The sequence below is a fragment of the Lithobates pipiens genome, unplaced genomic scaffold (genome assembly GCF_037356315.1).
Source record: "Lithobates pipiens isolate NorthernLeopardFrog02 unplaced genomic scaffold, aLitPip1_a1.2 Scaffold_8, whole genome shotgun sequence".
Taxonomy (NCBI): domain Eukaryota; kingdom Metazoa; phylum Chordata; class Amphibia; order Anura; family Ranidae; genus Lithobates; species Lithobates pipiens.
The window spans coordinates 669147062-669165583 of record NW_027507903.1 but is presented as its reverse complement, the minus strand read 5'-3'; the positions used below and the strand labels follow the sequence as shown (position 1 = coordinate 669165583).

The window sequence follows — 18522 nt, the reverse complement described above, 5'->3', positions numbered from 1 at the left end:
AACATTATTGGGTAGTATATCGGGGTACCTAGCGATATAAAAACCTGGCGGTGAACCTAAAAAAATAACTAGCTACCTAGCGACACATGCAGCGATCAGAAAAATGATCGCTTAGTGACACTGGCAAAAGGGGGTGAAAGGGTTAACTAGCGGCAATCAGGGGGTTAAAAACATTATTGGGTAGTATATCGGGGTACCTAGCGCTATAAAAACCTGGCGGTGAACCTAAAAAAATAACTAGCTACCTAGCGACTGTAGCGACACTAATGCAGCGATCAGAAAAACGATCGCTTAGTGACACTGGCAAAAGGGGGTGAAAGGGTTAACTAGCGGCAATCAGGGGGTTAAAAACATTATTGGGTAGTATATCGGGGTACCTAGCGATATAAAAACCTGGCGGTGAACCTAAAAAAATAACTAGCTACCTAGCGACACTAGCGACACATGCAGCGATCAGAAAAATGATCGCTTAGTGACACTGGCAAAAGGGGGTGAAAGGGTTAACTCTAGGGGCAATCAGGGGGTTAAATCTTTATTGGGGGGTGATAGGGGGCTACCCTGGACCTAACACTAACTGTCCTGACAGTTTTTACTGTCACAACTGACACTGAATGCATTGATCAGTAAAGAAATGATCAATGCAATCAGTGACACTGTGACTGGGGGGGGAGGGGGGGCGGGGGGGGGGGATCGGGGGGCGATCGGGGGGGGGATCAGGGGGGGTTTGTGTGCCTGTGTGTACCTACATGTCAGTGTAGTGTTCGTGCAGACTTACTTTTACTCTTCTCCTCGTAGTCCGGTCAAAAAGACCGCCCCGAGGAGAATGACATCACTTCCTCCTTCCTGTGTAAACAATACACAGGGGAGGAAGCTTCTCATTGGCCAGGAGCGATCCAGAGGGGGTGGCCGAAAACGAACGGCCATCCCCTCATCACGGAGCGCTCCTGCACCGAATCGGACCGCCGTAACCAGCGGGAGGGGGTCCGATGGGACCCCCCACCCGCTGGAAGGCAATCACGTAGATGTACGTGATTCTGCCTGCCTGTGCCATTGTGCTGACGTACAATGGCAATACGGCGGTCCTGAAGTGGTTAAAGAGGAAGTAAACCCTGATGAGTTTACTTCCTCTTTCATTCCCTGCAAAGGCAAAGCATAATGGACTACTATGCATCGTATAGTAGTCCATTATGTGTCACTTACCTGACACAGGAGCCAGCGAAGTCGCCGCTGATCCCTGTAGTCCGCCGCATCCATCTTCTTGGTGGGGTCTCGCAGCCCCGCCGCTGTCATTCGGCAAAGCCGCGATGACGTCACTCCCGCGCATGCGCACGGGAGCCGACACGCATGGCAGCTCCGCCGCTGAGAATGCCGCGCTCAGTGCGCCTGCGTGCCCCTGTCTGTTTTCAGGCAAATATCTCCTAAACCATATAGGTTTAGGAGATATTGCTTGGACCTACAGGTAAGCCTTAATCTAGGCTTACAGAGAACCCCCAAACTATATATATATATATATATATATATATATATATATATATATATATATATATATATAAAATTCCCAGACACCCTAGAGCAGGGGTCTCAAACTGGTGGCCCTCCAGCTGTTGCGAAACTACAAGTCCCATGAGGCATTGCAAGGCTGACAGTTACAAGCGTGACTCCCGCAGGCAGAGGCATGATGAGACTTGTAGTTTTGCAACAGCTGAAAGGCCACCAGTTTGAAATCCCTGCCCTAGAGAATAAAATGGCGATCATCGCAGCACTTTATGTCACACCGTATTTGCGCAGCGGCCTTACAAACGCAATTTTTTTGTAAAAAAAAAAAAATACACCTTTTTTGAATTAAAAAATAAGAAAACAGTAAAGTTAGCCTAATTTTTTTTTTATATTGTGAAAGATAATGTTACAAGTAAATTAATACCCAACTTGTCACGCTTCAAAATTGAGCCCGCTCGCGGAAAGGTGACAAACTTTGACCTTTAAAAATCTCCATAGGCAACATTTAAAAATTTCTACAGGTTACCAGTTTTAAGTTACAGAGGAGGTCTAGTGCCGTAATTATTGCTCTCACTCTAACGATCATGACAATAACTCACATGTACAGCTACGGTTTTCATATGCAGGCGTGACCTACGTATGCGTTCGCTTCTGCGCGAGAGCGCGGCGGGACGGGGCCCTTTATATATATATATATATATATATATATATATATATTTTTTTTTTTTGTAGTATTTATTTTACTTTTTGCTTTTTATTCTTACAAAATGTAAAAAACAAATATTTGGATCACGTTTAATCCTATTACAAGGAATGTAAACATCCCTTATACTAGAAAAAAAAGCATGACAAGTCCTCTTTAATGTGAGATCTGGGGGTCAAAAAGACCTCACATCTCATATTTACACTAAAATGCAATAAAAAAAATAAAAAAAAACTCTTTTTTTTTTTACAAAATAAAAAATTATCCCTTTTAACCACTTAAGGACCGAGTCTCTTTTTGATACTTGTTGTTTACAAGGTAAAATCAGGTTTTTTTTTTGCTTGAAAATTGCTGAGAACCCCCAAACATTTTATATATATATATATATATATATATATATATATATATATATATATATATATATTCTAACACCCTAGAGCATAAAATGGCGGTCGTTGCAATACTTCAGGTCACACCTTATTTGCGCAGCGGTCTTACAAGCGCACTTTTTTGGGGGAAAAAACACACTTTTTTAAATAAAAAAATAAGACAGTAAATTTAGCCCAATTTTTTTTTCATATTGTGAAAGAAAATGTTACGCCGGGTAAATTGATACCCAACATGTCACGCTTCAAATTTGTGCCCGCTCGTGGAATGGCGACAAACTTTTACCCTTAAAATTTTCATTAGGTGTTGCTTAAAAATTGACCAGTTTTGAGTTACAGAGAAGGTCTAGGGCTAGAATTATTGCTCTCGTTCTAACAATTGTGGCGATATCTCACATGTGTGGTTTGAAAACCGTTTACATATGCGGTCGCGATCTACGTGTGCGTTCGCATCTGCACGAGAGCGCGGCGGGATGGGCGCTTTACTTATTTTTTTATTTTTTTATTTTTTTTTTACAAAATTAAAAAAAAAACATTTTTGGGTCACTTTTATTCCTATTACAATGAATGTAAACGTCCCTTGTAATAGAAAAAAAGCATGACAGGACCTCTTTAATGTGAGATCTGGGGTCAAAAAGACCTCACATCTCAAAAAATAATAATAATTAAATGACTTTAAAAAAAAAAAAAAATTATAAAAAAAAAAAAAAAGATTTCCCTCTAAGACTATTGGGTGGAAGTGACGTTTGACGTCGCTTCCATCATCCAATGTTATGGAGTCGAGTGGGGGGCCATCTTTCCCTCACTCGACTCCATGTCTGTCAGGGGGAAAGGGACGCGATCGTCTCCGCCCCAGCTGGTGGCTCCGGTAAGCGACGGAGACGACCGTAGCATGGCGGGAGGGAGGGAGGCAGGCACCTCTCTCACCGCCGATAAAAGTGATCTCATGGCGAATTCGCTGCTGAGACCACGTTTATCTTAAAGCAGACCGCCTGCCATTTCAGAAAATACCAGGGTTATGGCAGCCTGCTGCCATGTCCTTGGTATTCTACATCAAAGTACCAAAGTACTGCTGGAGGCAGAACACTAACCTTGCACCCATCTAGGAAGGTGGTACATGCATGCTAATCGTCAATTTTCAGGTTAAAGAAAATACATAACTTTATACATGTATCCTGGGAAGGCCTGGGAGTTCTCTTAATCAGATATTCTGTGTTTTCTCCCCAGATAAGCGTCTCTCCGGGACACAGTCACATCTGGAGGATAAAGGTAGGTGCTGGTTAATAGGCCACTATACAGCTACTTCTGCAAATGACTTCTTATGCGGGCCGTGCATGCAACGATTTATAGCAGAAAATCTAAATGAAATCTGAACTCCGGGCCTCCCCTCCAGTCTTGCACAGGTGTACCGGCTCCTCTCCCGTACTGAAACGGCTTTCTCTGATTTCACCGGACACTGTGAGCTGAAGCAAGTCAGATAGAACCCCGCCCTCATTTCTTGGCTGGCTGGAGGACATCTAGACATCCTCATTTCTTGGCTGGAGGACATCTAGACATCCTCATTTCTTGGCTGGAGGACATCTAGACATCCTCATTTCTTGGCTGAAGGACATCTAGATATCCTCATTTCTTGGCTGGAGGACATCTAGACATCCTCATTTCTTGGCTGGAGGACATCTAGACATCCTCATTTCTTGGCTGGAGGAGATTTAGACATCCTAATTTCTTGGCTGGAGGACATCTAGACATCCTCATTTCTTGGCTGGCTGGAGGAGATCTAGACATCCTCATTTCTTGGCTGGAGGAGATCTAGACATCCTCATTTCTTGGCTGGAGGACATCTAGACATCCTAATTCTTGGCTGGAGGACATCCCAGAATCATATAGCCCCTTTCCTTCCCAGCCTGACCGCCCCTGGCCTTCCCCCATCATTCATTGGCTTGCGCCATCCTTTGTTCAAGGGTTGTGTTCTTAGGGAAAATTGTGAGTGAGCCCACTCCCTTGGCTGAGAAGCAACCCCAACCATGAATGATCTCAGGATGCTTTACTGTACTGCTTTACTGTTGGCATGACACAGGACTGATGGTAGCACTCAACTTTTCTTCTTTGGACAAGGCTTTTTCCAGATGCCCCAATCAGAAAGGGGATTCATCAGAGAAAATGACTTTCCCCCCAGGGATGTGCAGTCAGGGGAGGCAGTTGAGCCATAAACATATGATCAAGCTTCTCAAATTCATAATTTAGGATGGGGTAAGTAGCTAAAGTCCTACCTCAACACTGGTCAACATTTTGGGCTTTTAGGACCAATGGTTCCAGAGATACGGGGCTCCTTGCTCAACCTATCAGAAGCTACATACAGAGTGGCCCGTTTAAATGCAAGCTGGAACACTCTGTTTGCAGCAGACTGAGTGGATGAGCTCACAGTGCCTCTCACTTCTTGTCAGAAGCACTGAGCTCAATGGACAGCTTGGAGCCTTGGACCAATGGTAAAGTACCATTGGCCCAAGCTGTCCAACAAAAATGCTGCAGTGGAGGCACGCCTCTCACTGCACTGGTGGTGCCCTCATACCACACCCGAATCAACTGTAGGAGACGGTCCTGGCGCATGCTGGACTTTCTTGGGCACCTTGAAGCCTTCTTCTCAAATGCAGTTGAAATGTTTTTTTATGGGATTAAGTTCATTTTCATGGTGAAGAGGGACTTTGCAGTTAATTTTAATTTATCTGATCATTCTTCATAACATTCTGGAGGATGTGCAAACTGGCGTCATAAAACCTGAGGCAGCAGAATTTGGTGAAAATGTATATTTGTGCCATTCTCAAAAGTTTTGCCCATGGCTGTAGGTTATGTGTTGCTGGCGAGGTGATTGAGCATGGAAAAAAGGAGTGTGTCTTCCTGTGACATGGCCATTGGGATTGTCTTGTAGGGAGGAGGAGAAGGAGTCTGCCATGGGGATGACAATTCATGTTGTTTACTATAAAATGTTATATTCCTCTTCAAAGATAACAATGTATTTGTTTTTTCTTCGCAGTTTATAACCTTTCTTTTCAACTAGAAGCTTATAAGAAGGAAAGAAGTAAGTCAATCATATGTGTATATTGAGAGTGATTTGTAATATAGGGGAATCTACCCAAATCACATGAAATTACTGTGACGGAACCGCTTGGGCACCCCGACTAGGCAGTGGTGTCTCCAGCTTCCATATTTAGGGGGGGCACATGGGAGGACAGGGACAAAAGTAAGGGGGCCAACTATAAAATACAGTTATATACATACACACACAAACATGCATATACACAGTGCCTTGAAAAAGTATTGGTGGCTGCAGCCAGGTGGAGGGGAGGACAGAGTGGAGCAGCTAGGTGGAGAGGAAGACAGGGTGGAGCAGCCAGGTGGAGGGGAGGACAGGGTGGATGCAGCTAGGTAGAGGGGAGGACAGGGTGGATGCAGCCAGGTGGAGGGGAGGCAGGGTGGATGAAGCTAGGTGGAGTGGAGGACAGGGTGGTCGCAGCCAGGTGGAGGGGAGGACAGAGTGGAGCAGCCAGGTGGAGGGGGTACAGGGTGGATGCAGCCAGGTGGAGGGGAGGCAGGGTGGATAAAGCTAGGTGGAGGGGAGGACAGAGTGAAGCAGCCAGGTGGAGGGGAGGACAGGGTGGATGCAGCCCGGTGGAGGGGGGACAGGGTGGATGCAGCCAGGTAGAGGGGAGGACAGGGTGGAGCAGCCAGGTGGAGGTGAGGACAGGGTGGAGCAGGCAGGTGGAGAGGAGGACAGGGTGGATGCAGCCAGGTGGAGATGAGGACAGGGTGGTCGCAGCTATTTGGAGGGGAGGACAGATTGGAGCAGCCAGGTAAAGAGGAGGACAGAGTGGAGCAGCCAGGTGGAGAAGAGGACAGGGTGGAGCAGCCAGGTGGAGGGGAGTACAGAGTGGATGCAGCCAGGTGGAGAGGGGCAGGGTGGAGCAGCCAGGTGGAGGGGAGTACAGAGTGGATGCAGCCAGGTGGAGAGGGGCAGGGTGGAGCAGCCAGGTGAAGGGGAGGACTGGATGGAGCAGCCAGGTGGAGGGGAGGACAGGGTGGATGCAGCCAGGTGGAGGGGGGACAGGGTGGAGCAGACAGGTGGAGGGGAGGACAGGGTGGATGCAGCCAGGTGGAGGGGAGGCAGGGTAGATGAAGCTAGGTGGAGGGAAGGACAGAGTGGTCGCAGACAGGTGGAGAGGAGGACAGAGTGAAGCAGCCAGGTGGAGGGGGGACAGGGTGGATGCAGCCAGGTGGAGTGGAGGACAGGGTGGATGCAGCCAGATGGAGGGAGGACAGGGTGGAGCAGGCAGGTGGAGGGGAGGACAGGGTGGAGCAGGCAGGTGGAAGGGAGGACAGGGTGGAGCAGCCAGGTGGAGTGGAGGACAGGGTGGATGCAGCCAGATGGAGGGAGGACAGGGTGGAGCAGGCAGGTGGAGGGGAGGACAGGGTGGAGCAGGCAGGTGGAAGGGAGGACAGGGTGGAGCAGCCAGGTGGAGTGGAGGACAGAGTGGTCGCAGCCAGGTGGAGGGGAGGACAGAGTGAAGCAGCCAGGTGGAGGGGGGACAGGGTGGATGCAGCCAGGTGGAGGGGGGACAGGGTGGATGCAGCCAGGTGGAGTGGAGGACAGGGTGGTCGCAGCCATTTGGAGGGGAGGACAGAGTGGAGCAGCCAGGTGGAGGGGAGGACAGAGTGAAGCAGCCAGGTGGAGAGGGGCAGGGTGGAGCAGCCAGGTGAAGGGGAGGACTGGATGGAGCAGCCAGGTGGAGGGGAGGACAGGGTGGATGCAGCCAGGTGGAGGGGGGACAGGGTGGAGCAGACAGGTGGAGGGGAGGACAGGGTGGATGCAGCCAGGTGGAGGGGAGGCAGGGTAGATGAAGCTAGGTGGAGGGAAGGACAGAGTGGTCGCAGACAGGTGGAGAGGAGGACAGAGTGAAGCAGCCAGGTGGAGGGGGGACAGGGTGGATGCAGCCAGATGGAGGGAGGACAGGGTGGATGCAGCCAGGTGGAGTGGAGGACAGGGTGGATGCAGCCAGATGGAGGGAGGACAGGGTGGAGCAGGCAGGTGGAGGGGAGGACAGGGTGGAGCAGGCAGGTGGAAGGGAGGACAGGGTGGAGCAGCCAGGTGGAGTGGAGGACAGAGTGGTCGCAGCCATTTGGAGGGGAGGACAGAGTGGAGCAGCCAGGTGGAGGGGAGGACAGGGTGGAGCAGGCAGGTGGAGGGGAGGACAGGGTGGAGCAGCCAGGTGGAGTGGAGGACAGAGTGGTCGCAGCCAGGTGGAGGGGAGGACAGAGTGAAGCAGCCAGGTGGAGAGGGGCAGGGTGGAGCAGCCAGGTGAAGGGGAGGACTGGATGGATGCAGCCAGGTGGAGGGGAGGACAGGGTGGATGCAGCCAGGTGGAGGGGGGACAGGGTGGAGCAGACAGGTGGAGGGGAGGACAGGGTGGATGCAGCCAGGTGGAGGGGAGGCAGGGTAGATGAAGCTAGGTGGAGGGAAGGACAGAGTGGTCGCAGACAGGTGGAGAGGAGGACAGAGTGAAGCAGCCAGGTGGAGGGAGGACAGGGTGGATGCAGCCAGGTGGAGTGAAGGACAGGGTGGTCGCAGCCATTTGGAGGGGAGGACAGAGTGGAGCAGCCAGGTGGAGGGGAGGACAGGGTGGTCGCAGCCATTTGGAGAGGAGGACAGAGTGAAGCAGCCAGGTGGAGGGGGGACAGGGTGGATGCAGCCAGGTGGAGTGAAGGACAGGGTGGTTGCAGCCATTTGGAGGGGAGGACAGAGTGGAGCAGCCAGGTGGAGGGGAGGACAGAGTGGAGCAGCCAGGTGGAGGGGAGGACAGAGTGAAGCAGCCAGGTGGAGGGGAGGACAGAGTGGTCACAGCCAGGTGGAGGGGAGGACAGAGTGGAGCAGCCAGGTGGAGGGGAGGACAGAGTGAAGCAGCCATTTGGAGGGGAGGACAGAGTGGAGCAGCCAGGTGGAGGGGAGGACAGAGTGAAGCAGCCAGGTGGAGGGGAGGACAGGGTGGATGCAGCCAGGTGGAGGGGGGACAGGGTGGTCGCAGCCATTTGGAGGGGAGGACAGAGTGGAGCAGCCAGGTGGAGGGGAGGACAGGGTGTATGAAACTAGGTGGAGTGGAGGACAGAGTGGTCGCAGCCAGGTGGAGGGGAGGATGTTGTGTATAAAATATTTGTTCCACAAAGAAACATCCGAGAGCACCTTGGACAGTGATGGCGAACCTTGGCACCCCAGATGTTTTGGAACTACATTTCCCATGATCATGCACTCTGCAGTGTAGTTGAGCATCATGGGAAATGTAGTTCCAAAACATCTGGGGTGCCAAGGTTCGCCATCACTGGCCCAGGATAACTGGATCCCCGAGTATTATGAGTTTTCTATAGAGAGATGAGAGCAGACACTGTTTGCTTTCAGTTGGTCTCTCTCTGAGTGATATTTCATGTAGCCTTGTTTGCACAGAGCAGGAGGGAGGGGAGAAGGGAGGAGTCAAAGACAAGTTCAGTTCTGTGAGGAGCTATTGAGCTCTATAAACACCAGGCTTTATCAGCAAAGGAGGGGTGACTAGTCTGGAAAACACGTGAAAATGAGTCCAGGGCACCACCCACAGACTAGATATGAAAATATCAACTATTTATGTATTATTTCATAAGAATCTGACTAAAAGACTAAAAAACAATTTACACATTGTGTGTTTTTGGGCTGACTGTTATAAAAAAATAATAATTTACAAAGCTGCTATATGTTCCCTTTAAATGAAAAATGACCAAGTTCAGAACTTTTCTATCTCTCATTCATGGTCTTCAACAGGACCCCCCCCCCCATACACTTTTGTGTCTTTGTTACTTTCTGTATTGTAGGACCGGTCACCTTCTCAGTGAATGTGTGTATAGGCCAGCGTTCCTCAACTCCGGTCCTCAAGGCGCCCCCAACAGGTCATGTTTTCAGGCTTTCCATTATTTTGCACGGGTGATTTGATCAGTTTCACTTGCCTTAGTGATTAATAGAGTCGTTTCATCTGAAGGAAATCCTGAAAACTTGACCTGTTGGGGCGCCTTGAGGATCGGAATTGAGAAACGCTGGTCTAGGAGAACGGCTCAGCGGTAAACCATCCTTCTTTGTGTTACAGGTTCTCTTTCCAATAACATTCGGAGGGCATTGGGAGCCATGGGGAAACTGGCAGAACATATGCAGAAAAGTGGCAGTACGTTTATCTATCAAATCACCATTTTCCTGAATTCTCCGAGACACAGAGCTCCATTCTTCATCCACATTTTACTCACACTTGAGTTTAAATGGGAACTCCAGTCGGGATGGGTAGCACCAAAATACAGGCATTACCGGGTTATGTATACATAGGGGTAACATCAGGGCTTTTTTTTTCAAAGAGCTTTTGGTACAGGTGCTCTCCTCACCCTGACCTACCTCTGAACACCATTCCTTGTCTCTGCCCACTGTTCACCTCCCAGTACCACTCCTAAAGCTGTGCGCCAACCAAACCCCCCCCCCCCCCTCGGCAAAAAATGAAAAGTCAGCAGTTACAAATACTGTAGCTGCTGACTTTTAATATTAGGACACTTACCTGTCCAGGGTGCCCGTGATATCAGCACCCCAGCCAATTTTCCAATCAGCTCTCGGGGTGCTGCCGTTCCTTGTGAGAGAAACCAGCAGTGAAGTCTTGCGGCTGCACAGCTGGTTCCCTGCTGCGCATGCGCCGAAGCGTGCTGTGCTTTGTGAACGGCCCGGCGGTGGGGGAAGGAGGAGGGGGGCCGAACTTCTGAGGGACCTGGCTGTGGCAAGGTTTCCCAGAAGCGGGGATGGGTACCTGTCAAAAACACGTTCCCGCTCCCCCCCCCCCCCCCCCTCTTGTGCCAAATGCTGCCAGCGGAAGTGGGGGAGGAAGCAAACAAGGGGGTCATCCCTTTTTGGGTGGAGCTCCACTTTTAAGTAGTTTGTATCGAACTGGTTAATGATAATAGACCCCCAACCCCAGGAAAAATAGACCCCCCCCCCAACAAGATGCATCCCTGTAGTAACAATAGATATGCTTCAGCTACAATATACCCCTGCTGGCAACAATAGATTCCCCAGCAGCCAGCATCAATAGATCCTCTCCTCTCAACAGTGGATCTTCTCACTCTCTCGTTCTCTCTCTCCCCCCCTTCTCCCTCTTGCTTTCTTTGTCTCTCTCTCTCTTTCTCCCTGTTCTCCCCCCTCCCCTTCTTTCTCTCTCTCACCACTTTCTCCATCTCTGCTTCTTTCTCCCTCTTTCTATCTCTCCCCCCTCTTCCTATTTATCTTTCTCTCTCCCCCTCTCTCTTCCACTCTCTTTCTATCGCTCTCCTCTTCTCCTTATCTATGTATCTATCCCCCTCTCTCACTTCTCTCTCTCCCCCTTTCTATCACACCTTTCTCTCTCTCTTTTTCCTTTCTCTCCCTCTCTGCTTCTCTTATTCCTCTTTATCTCTTTTTCATGCCTCTTTGTATTATTTCTCTCTCACTTCACTTTTCCCTCACTTTTTCCTCTCTCTCACCCCTTTGTATTTCTCTCTCTTTTCCCCTTTCTCTCTCTCTCTCTCTTCCCCTCTCTCTCTCTCTCTCTCTCTCTCCCTCTCTCTTTTCTCCCCCCTTTCTCTTTCTCTTTCTTTCTCCTCTTTTCTCTTTCTCTCTTACCCATTATCTTCCCCCCTTTCTATTTCTCTCTCTCTCCTTACTTTCTCTCTCCCTCCCTCTCTCTCTCTCCCCCTCTCTTACTTCTCTCTCCCCCTCTCTTACTTCTCTCTCCCTCCCTCTCTCTCTCCCCCTCTCTTACTTCTCTCTCCCTCCCTCTCTCTCTCCCCCTCTCTTACTTCTCTCTCCCTCCCTCTCTCTCTCCCCCTCTCTTACTTCTCTCTCCCCCTCTCTTACTTCTCTCTCCCTCCCTCTCTCTCTCTCTCTCCCCTCTCTTACTTCTCTCTCCCCCTCTCTTACTTCTCTCTCCCTCCCTCTCTCTCTCCCCCTCTCTTACTTCTCTCTCCCCCTCTCTTACTTCTCTCTCCCTCCCTCTCTCTCTCTCCCCCTCTCTTACTTCTCTCTCCCTCCTTCTCTCTCTCTCCCCCTCTCTTACTTCTCTCTCCCTCCCTCTCTCTCTCTCCCCTTCTATTACTTCTCTCTCCCCCCTCTCTCTCTCTCTTTCTCCCCCTTTCTTTCTATCCCCGTCTATCCCCCCTTCTCTCTCTCTCCCCCCCTTCTCTCCTCCTCTCTTACCTCTCTCCCCCCTTTTTCTCCCCCCTCTCTTTCTTCTCCCTCTCCCCCATTTCTTCCCCTCTCTTTTACTTCTCTCTATCTCCCCTTTCTCCCTCCCCTCTCTTACCCCCCCTTTCTCTCCCCCTCTCTCTGTCTCTCTCTCCCCCCCCTTTCGGCCCCTCTCTTACTTCTTTCCCCCTTTCTCTTCTCTCTCTCTCCCTTCTTTCTCCCTCCCCTCTCTTACTCCCCCCTCTGCCTCTCTCTCCCCTTCTCTCTGCCTCTCTCTCTCCCCCTTTCTCTCCCCCTCTCTTACTTCTCTCTCCCCCTTTCTTCCCCTCTCCCCCCTTTCTCTCCCCCTCTCTCTGTCTCTCTCTCCCCCCTTTCTCCCCCATCTCTTTCTTCTCTCTCCCCCCTTTCTCTCCCCCCTCTCTTACTTCTCCCCCTCTCTCTCCCCCTCTCTCTGTCTCTTTCTCTCCCCCTCTCTTAATTCTCTCTCCCCCCTTTCTCCTTCCCCCTCTCTTATTTCTACCCCCTTTCTCTCTCCCCTCTCCCCCTTTCTCTCCCCCTCTCTCTGTCTCTCTCCCCCCCCTTTCTCCCCCATCTTTCTTCTCTCTCCCCCCTTTCTCCCTCCCCCTCTCTTACTTCTCCCCCTATCTCTCCTCCTCTCTCTCTGTCTCTCTCCCCTCTCTTACTTCTCCCCCCTCTCTCTCCCCCTCTCTCTGTCTCTTTCTCTCCCCCTCTCTTACATCTCCCCCCTCTCTCTCCCCCTCTCTCTGTCTCTTTCTCTCCCCCTCTCTTACATCTCCCCCCTCTCTCTCCCCCTCTCTCTGTCTCTTTCTCTCCCCCTCACTTACTTCTTTCTCTCTCCCCCTCTCTCACTTCTCTCTCTTTCTCCCCCCTCTCTCTCTCCCCCTCTCTCACTTCTCTCTCTTTCTCCCCCCCTCTCTCTCTTCCCCTCTCTCACTTCTCCCTCGTTCTCCCCCCTCCTCTCTCTCTCCCCCTCTCTCACTTCTCTCTCTTTCTCCCCCCCTCTCTCTCTTCCCCTCTCTCACTTCTCCCTCGTTCTCCCCCCTCCTCTCTCTCTTCCCCTCTCTCACTTCTCTCTCGTTCTCCCCCCTCCTCTCTCTCTCCCCCTCTCTCACTTCTCTCTCTTTCTCCCCCCCTCTCTCTCTTCCCCTCTCTCACTTCTCCCTCGTTCTCCCCCCTCCTCTCTCTCTTCCCCTCTCTCACTTCTCTCTCGTTCTCCCCCCTCCTCTCTCTCTCCCCTCTCTCGCTTTTCTCTCTCTCTTTGTCCCTTGCCCCTCTCTTTTCTTTCTCTTTTTCTCAGGTTCATTGTGTAGTGAGGGATGGACATACTACGGTCTCAGCTGCTACTACATGTCGTCGAGTTTTAAATCATGGAATTCTGCCAAGGAAGACTGTCAGAACAAGACGGCTAACCTGGTGGTCATTAATGTGGAGGACGAGATGGTAAGCGTGGGGAGAACCACTATGGGGAATAGAGAGTATCACCTGTCTGTGTAAACTTCTGTTGACAGAAAGTCCACAACTGCACAACCGATAATGAAAGATCTAACTGTCTTATGCCAGGATTCAACCCAGACCGCAGTGGTTTGCTTACTGCTGGTGTCACCAAACTTCTGGTGCCTTGTTCCAAAAAAGGTTAATGTCATCATTTTTAGCAATAAAATACAAATAGTGCAGCGCTTAAAGAAGTGAAGTAGCTGTAAATGATCACATTATAGTCCACAGTAAACAGGTGAGGTGAATATATATGGTCACATAATAGTCCACAGTATCATCTGTGAACAACTTCCACCAGGGAGCAGGGTCGGTGCTACCACTAGGCAATCTAGGCAGCCGCCTAGGATGCCCTGCTGCCTAGGACGCCCAGCCACTGGTGTTATTACTCTCTTCTCTCTGCAGCAAGCAACTAAGTCTTATCATCAGCAGGCAGCGGAGGACTGTGTCTGTGTCCCAACTCCTGAATGAATGGAAGCTAGCAAACATTCATTGATAGGCCCTGGTAGGCTGCATCTGATGGGCGCTGGTGAGGCTGCATTTGATGGGCGCTGGTGAGGCTGAATGGATGGGCGCTGGTGAGGCTGCATTTGATGGGCGCTGGGGAGGCTGCATGGATGGGCGCTGGTGAGGCTGCATTTGATGGGCACTGGTGAGGCTGCAATAATGGGCCCTGGTGAGACTGCATTTGATGGGTGCTGGTGAAGCTACATTTGATGGGTGCTGGTATGGCTGCATTTGATGGGCGCTGGTGAGGCTGCAATAATGGGCGCTGGTGAGGCTGTATTTGATGGGTGCTGGTGTGGTTGCATTTGATGAGCGCTTAATTAAAAAGGCAGAGTATACATGGGCAGGGCAAAGGGAGCGGAGTCAGGGGTGGAGCCGGGGGGGGGGGGGGGCGGAAAAATTAGGTTTCGCCTAGGGTGTCAAAAATCCTTGCACCAGCCCTGCCAGGGAGTTCATAAGAAACAAATATGTGGATTCTTCCTCAACCACAACAAGTGCAAGCAGACACTACGCCATGTTCTCCCAACCACTCTGAGGCTTTCCAGAGCGATTGTGACCCCCCCAAATGAGAAGTCAGAGAACATTTGTTGTTGCCATCATTATGGAGCACCATGGAATGGGGTAAATCACGGATCCACTTTAACCCACCATTTAGTCAAGGCTAGGCATATAAGAATAAAAAAGAAAAAAGACCACTTCCAATAGTGTAAATCCAGTATATGTTTGACCTAACAAATCAGGAAGGCTGTTACATGGGTACATGGGTACAGGCTAAACCCTGATGCGTTTGACTAGGAAGTATTCATCAAAGCATTGCTTCTTAGCTAAAACGCGTCAGCGTATAGCCCGTACCCGTGTACCCATGTAACTAATAAAGTACTTTTATTCAAGAGCATCCAAGTTGCCAGCCTTCCCGATTTAAGTATCGTATCTGTGGGGCCTGAACGTCCTGGCTAGAGCACCGGATCACGGTTCGTGGACTTTTATATCAGCAGTGGAGCTGGGGTAACAATTTGTTTATCTTATGTTTGACCTAAAAACACTCACATGAACGCTATACATGGAAAGACATTTTGTGCCGCGTACACACGAGCGGACTTCTCGTCGGACTGAACTCCGAAGGACTTTTTTTCGACTGAGTTCCGCCGAAACGGACTTGCCTACATATGATCACTAGTGATGGCCCGAACCTCCGATGGGACGTTTCGCAAACGCGGACCGCGAACGAGGCCGACCGTTCGGGAAACCGAACGTTCGCGGCGGGCCCCATTGACTTCAATGGGAGGCGAACGTTTCAAACCTTCAGGTCGAATTTGCAGCCACGAGGTAATTATTAGCAGGGAAAACATAGTCCCACCACATGGCCAATGATATAATACATGTATGAGGTGAATTTGGGATCGATAACTACAAGCATTCTTTTTTTATATGGGAAATTGTTGTGACAATTCAGGACTGTGGAGCGCATGAAGGCAATGGAGGAGAGGGAAGGTCAGGGTAGGCAAAGAGGGTGCAGAAGATGATCACCATCAGCGTGACATACAGCAATGACACCTGCACCGTGATAGAGTCATCTGACAACAGCACCGTGATAGAGAGCACTGACATCAGCAGCGTGACATACAGCAATGACACCTGCACCGTGATAGAGTCATCTGACAACAGCACCGTGATAGAGGGCACTGACATCAGCAGCGTGACATACAGCACTGACATCAGCACAGTGATATACAGCACTGACAGCAGCACCGTGATAGAGAGCACTGACATCAGCAGCGTGACATACAGCACTGACATCAGCACCGTGATATACAGCACTGACAGCAGCACCGTGATAGAGAGTACTGACATCAGAAGCGTGACATTAAGCACTGACATCAGCACCGTGATATACAGCACTGACAGCAGCACCGTGATAGAGAGCACTGACATCAGCATCGTGACATACAGCACTGACATCAGCACAGTGATATACAGCACCGTGATAGAGAGTACTGACATCAGAAGCGTGACATAAAGCATTAACACCAGCACCGTGACATACAGCATTGACAGCAACACCGTGATAGAGAGTACTGACATCAGAAGCGTGACATTAAGCACTGACATCAGCACTGTGATATACAGCACTGACAGCAGCACCGTGACATTAAGCACTCACACCAGCACCGTGATATACAGCACTGACAGCAGCACCGTAAGCAGCCCCAGGAGGAAGTCAGCACAGGGATGGTGTGATCCCCTCATAATAAGAACCCCCAGGAGGAAGTCAGCACAGCACAGGGATGGTGTGATCCCCTCATAGTAAGCAGGCCCAGGAGAAACTCAGCACAGCACAGGGATGGTGTGATCCCCTCATAATAAGAACCCCATAATAAGAAGAGTAAGGCTGAGTGAGCCACTCAACCAAGTCTGGTGCGTCCTTTAAAGTAATTGAACGCACCTTCTGCAACTTCCCACTTTGGCTCAAGCCTGTTGCTCCTGCCCTACCCCTATCACCCCTGCGGAAGGGCCTGCCTCTTCCTCTGCCTGTCATTTTTTAAATGACCCTGTGACAAAACTCTTAGTCCCTATACCAATGAAGGACTGCTGCAGTATAGGGCAGCGGTCAGCAGTAGTGCACCTCAACCCTATGTATTGTGGACCGATACCAGTCCTTATAGAATAGCAGACTGTACCTCACTCAACCCTATGTACTGTAGCACCCTAGACCAAGTTACCAGTCCTCATAGGAACTTTTGTGGACCAAGCAGGTTGTGTGTTAGTGATTAGCAGACTGTACTTCAGTCCCTATACCAATGAAGGACTGCTGCAGTATAGGGCAGCGGTCAGCAGTAGTGCACCTCAACCCTATGTATTGTGGACCGATAGCGGTCCTTACAGAACAGCAGACTGTACCGCACTCAGCCCTATGTACTGTAGCACCCTAGACCAAGTTACCAGTCCTTATAGGAACTTTTGTGGACCAAGCAGGTTGTGTGTTAGTGATTAGCAGACTGTACTTCAGTCCCTATACCAATGAAGGACTGCTGCAGTATAGGGCAGCGGTCAGCAGTGGTGCACCTCAACCCTATGTATTGTGGACCGATAGCGGTCCTTACAGAATAGCAGACTGTATGTCACGTACCTTACAGCGGAGTCAGACTGCTGAGGGTGGCCTCTCGCACGGTTCCGGTCACCACGCCCCTGGAGATGGGAACAGGGAACGTGAGGACACGAAAGGGTGCAGGTGCCTGCAGATGGAAGTAGAAAGCCTTGAAGATGCTGGGTCCTCACGGAAGAAGAGATGTAGATCGGTCACGTAGGTAGGCACCAGAAGACCAGCAGGTGTGCAGGGAACACTACGTGTCTGAAACAGGCAGGGTCGGCAACTGGCAGGCAATGCGGTACAATAACAGGAGACAGGTGCGAAATCAGGAACAAGCAAGGGGTCTGGTAACGTGCAGGCAAAACGAGGTACCGAATCAGGAGACAAGCCGAAGTCAAAAGTCCAAGCCAAGGTCAGAGGTGGTTCAGGAATCCAAGAGTGGGTATCAGGAATGGGTCAGAGGAGCAAGGATCACAGGAGCAAGGTCACAGGAGCAAGGTTTCAGGAACAAGATCACAGGAGCAACGATCAGGTCTTACAGGAACAGCTGAAGACGATCTAGCATTGGTGTCAGGCCAGGGCCCTGTTTATATAGAGGGAAGTGAGCCAGGATTGGTGGAAGTGGCCGTCCGTGCGTGAAGACGTACATCCGTTCAGTTTGCGCGGGTGTTTTCGCGTGTTCGGATTGGCGTACATCCACGTGTTCGGATTAGCATACGTCCGTTCGTCCTGGAATTCGTACGCCTCTGACGGAGACACCTCGCATGGCGCCTGGAACGAACGGGAACTACTGCTATACGGGAACGGGCATAAGTACGGTGAGTTCCCTGACAGTGCCCCCCCCTTAAGGGCAGCCTCCGGGTGCCCCTTTGAACCAACCTTTGAGAGCGATGAAAAGCCCGTATAAGCCTCTGGGCATGAAGATTCGCTTCGGGTTCCCAGGAATTTTCTTCGGGGCCGAAGCCCTTCCACTTAATCAAATATTGGTTTTGTCCTTGGCGCTTCCTGTAATCTAGAATGGCTTCGATCTCAAACTCCTCCTCACCATCTATCAAAATAGCTTCCGGAGAGCATAATTCCCGATCTGGAAAGGAATTGGGTACATCAGGTTTAAGTAAAGAAATGTGGAATACAGGATGAATTTTAAATGAGCCGGGAAGTTCAAGTTCATAGGCTACTGAATTAATTTTCTTCTTAATTGGAAAAGGCCCCAAATATCTGGGTCCCAATTTTTTAGAGGGACACGCCAGTTTCAGATTTGCGGTTGACAGCCATACACGATCACCGATCTTTAAATCCAGTTCTCCCCTTCTCTTCCTGTCAAAAATTTTTTTATCGTCCTCCTGAGCCTTAGAGAGGGTTTCTTTAAGCAACTGATTGTTGGTAGCAAAGAAATTCAGCCTATCCTGGACAGCTGGTACAGGAGAATCCGGTAAGGATGTGGGTAAGAAGGAGGGATGAAAACCAAAGTTAGAATAAAACTGGTTAGTGGCGGAATGAATAGAATTATTAAATGCGAATTCTGCTAAAGGTAGTAACGAAGCCCAATCCTCCTGAGAAAAAGAAGTGA

The 18522-nt window shown here is 50.2% G+C and overlaps 1 protein-coding gene across 1 annotated transcript in view; it reads left to right on the top strand.

Annotated features, from left to right (window-relative positions):
* LOC143961935 (C-type lectin domain family 10 member A-like) overlaps positions 1 to 18522 on the top strand; it is a 56613-nt gene that overhangs the window by 20127 nt on the left and 17964 nt on the right. Inside the window, exons 4-7 of the mRNA XM_077471268.1 lie at positions 3814 to 3855; positions 5618 to 5662; positions 9741 to 9815; positions 13164 to 13306. Of these exons, the coding sequence (XP_077327394.1) occupies positions 3814 to 3855; positions 5618 to 5662; positions 9741 to 9815; positions 13164 to 13306 (305 nt within the window). The remainder of the gene's footprint in view (positions 1 to 3813; positions 3856 to 5617; positions 5663 to 9740; positions 9816 to 13163; positions 13307 to 18522) is intronic.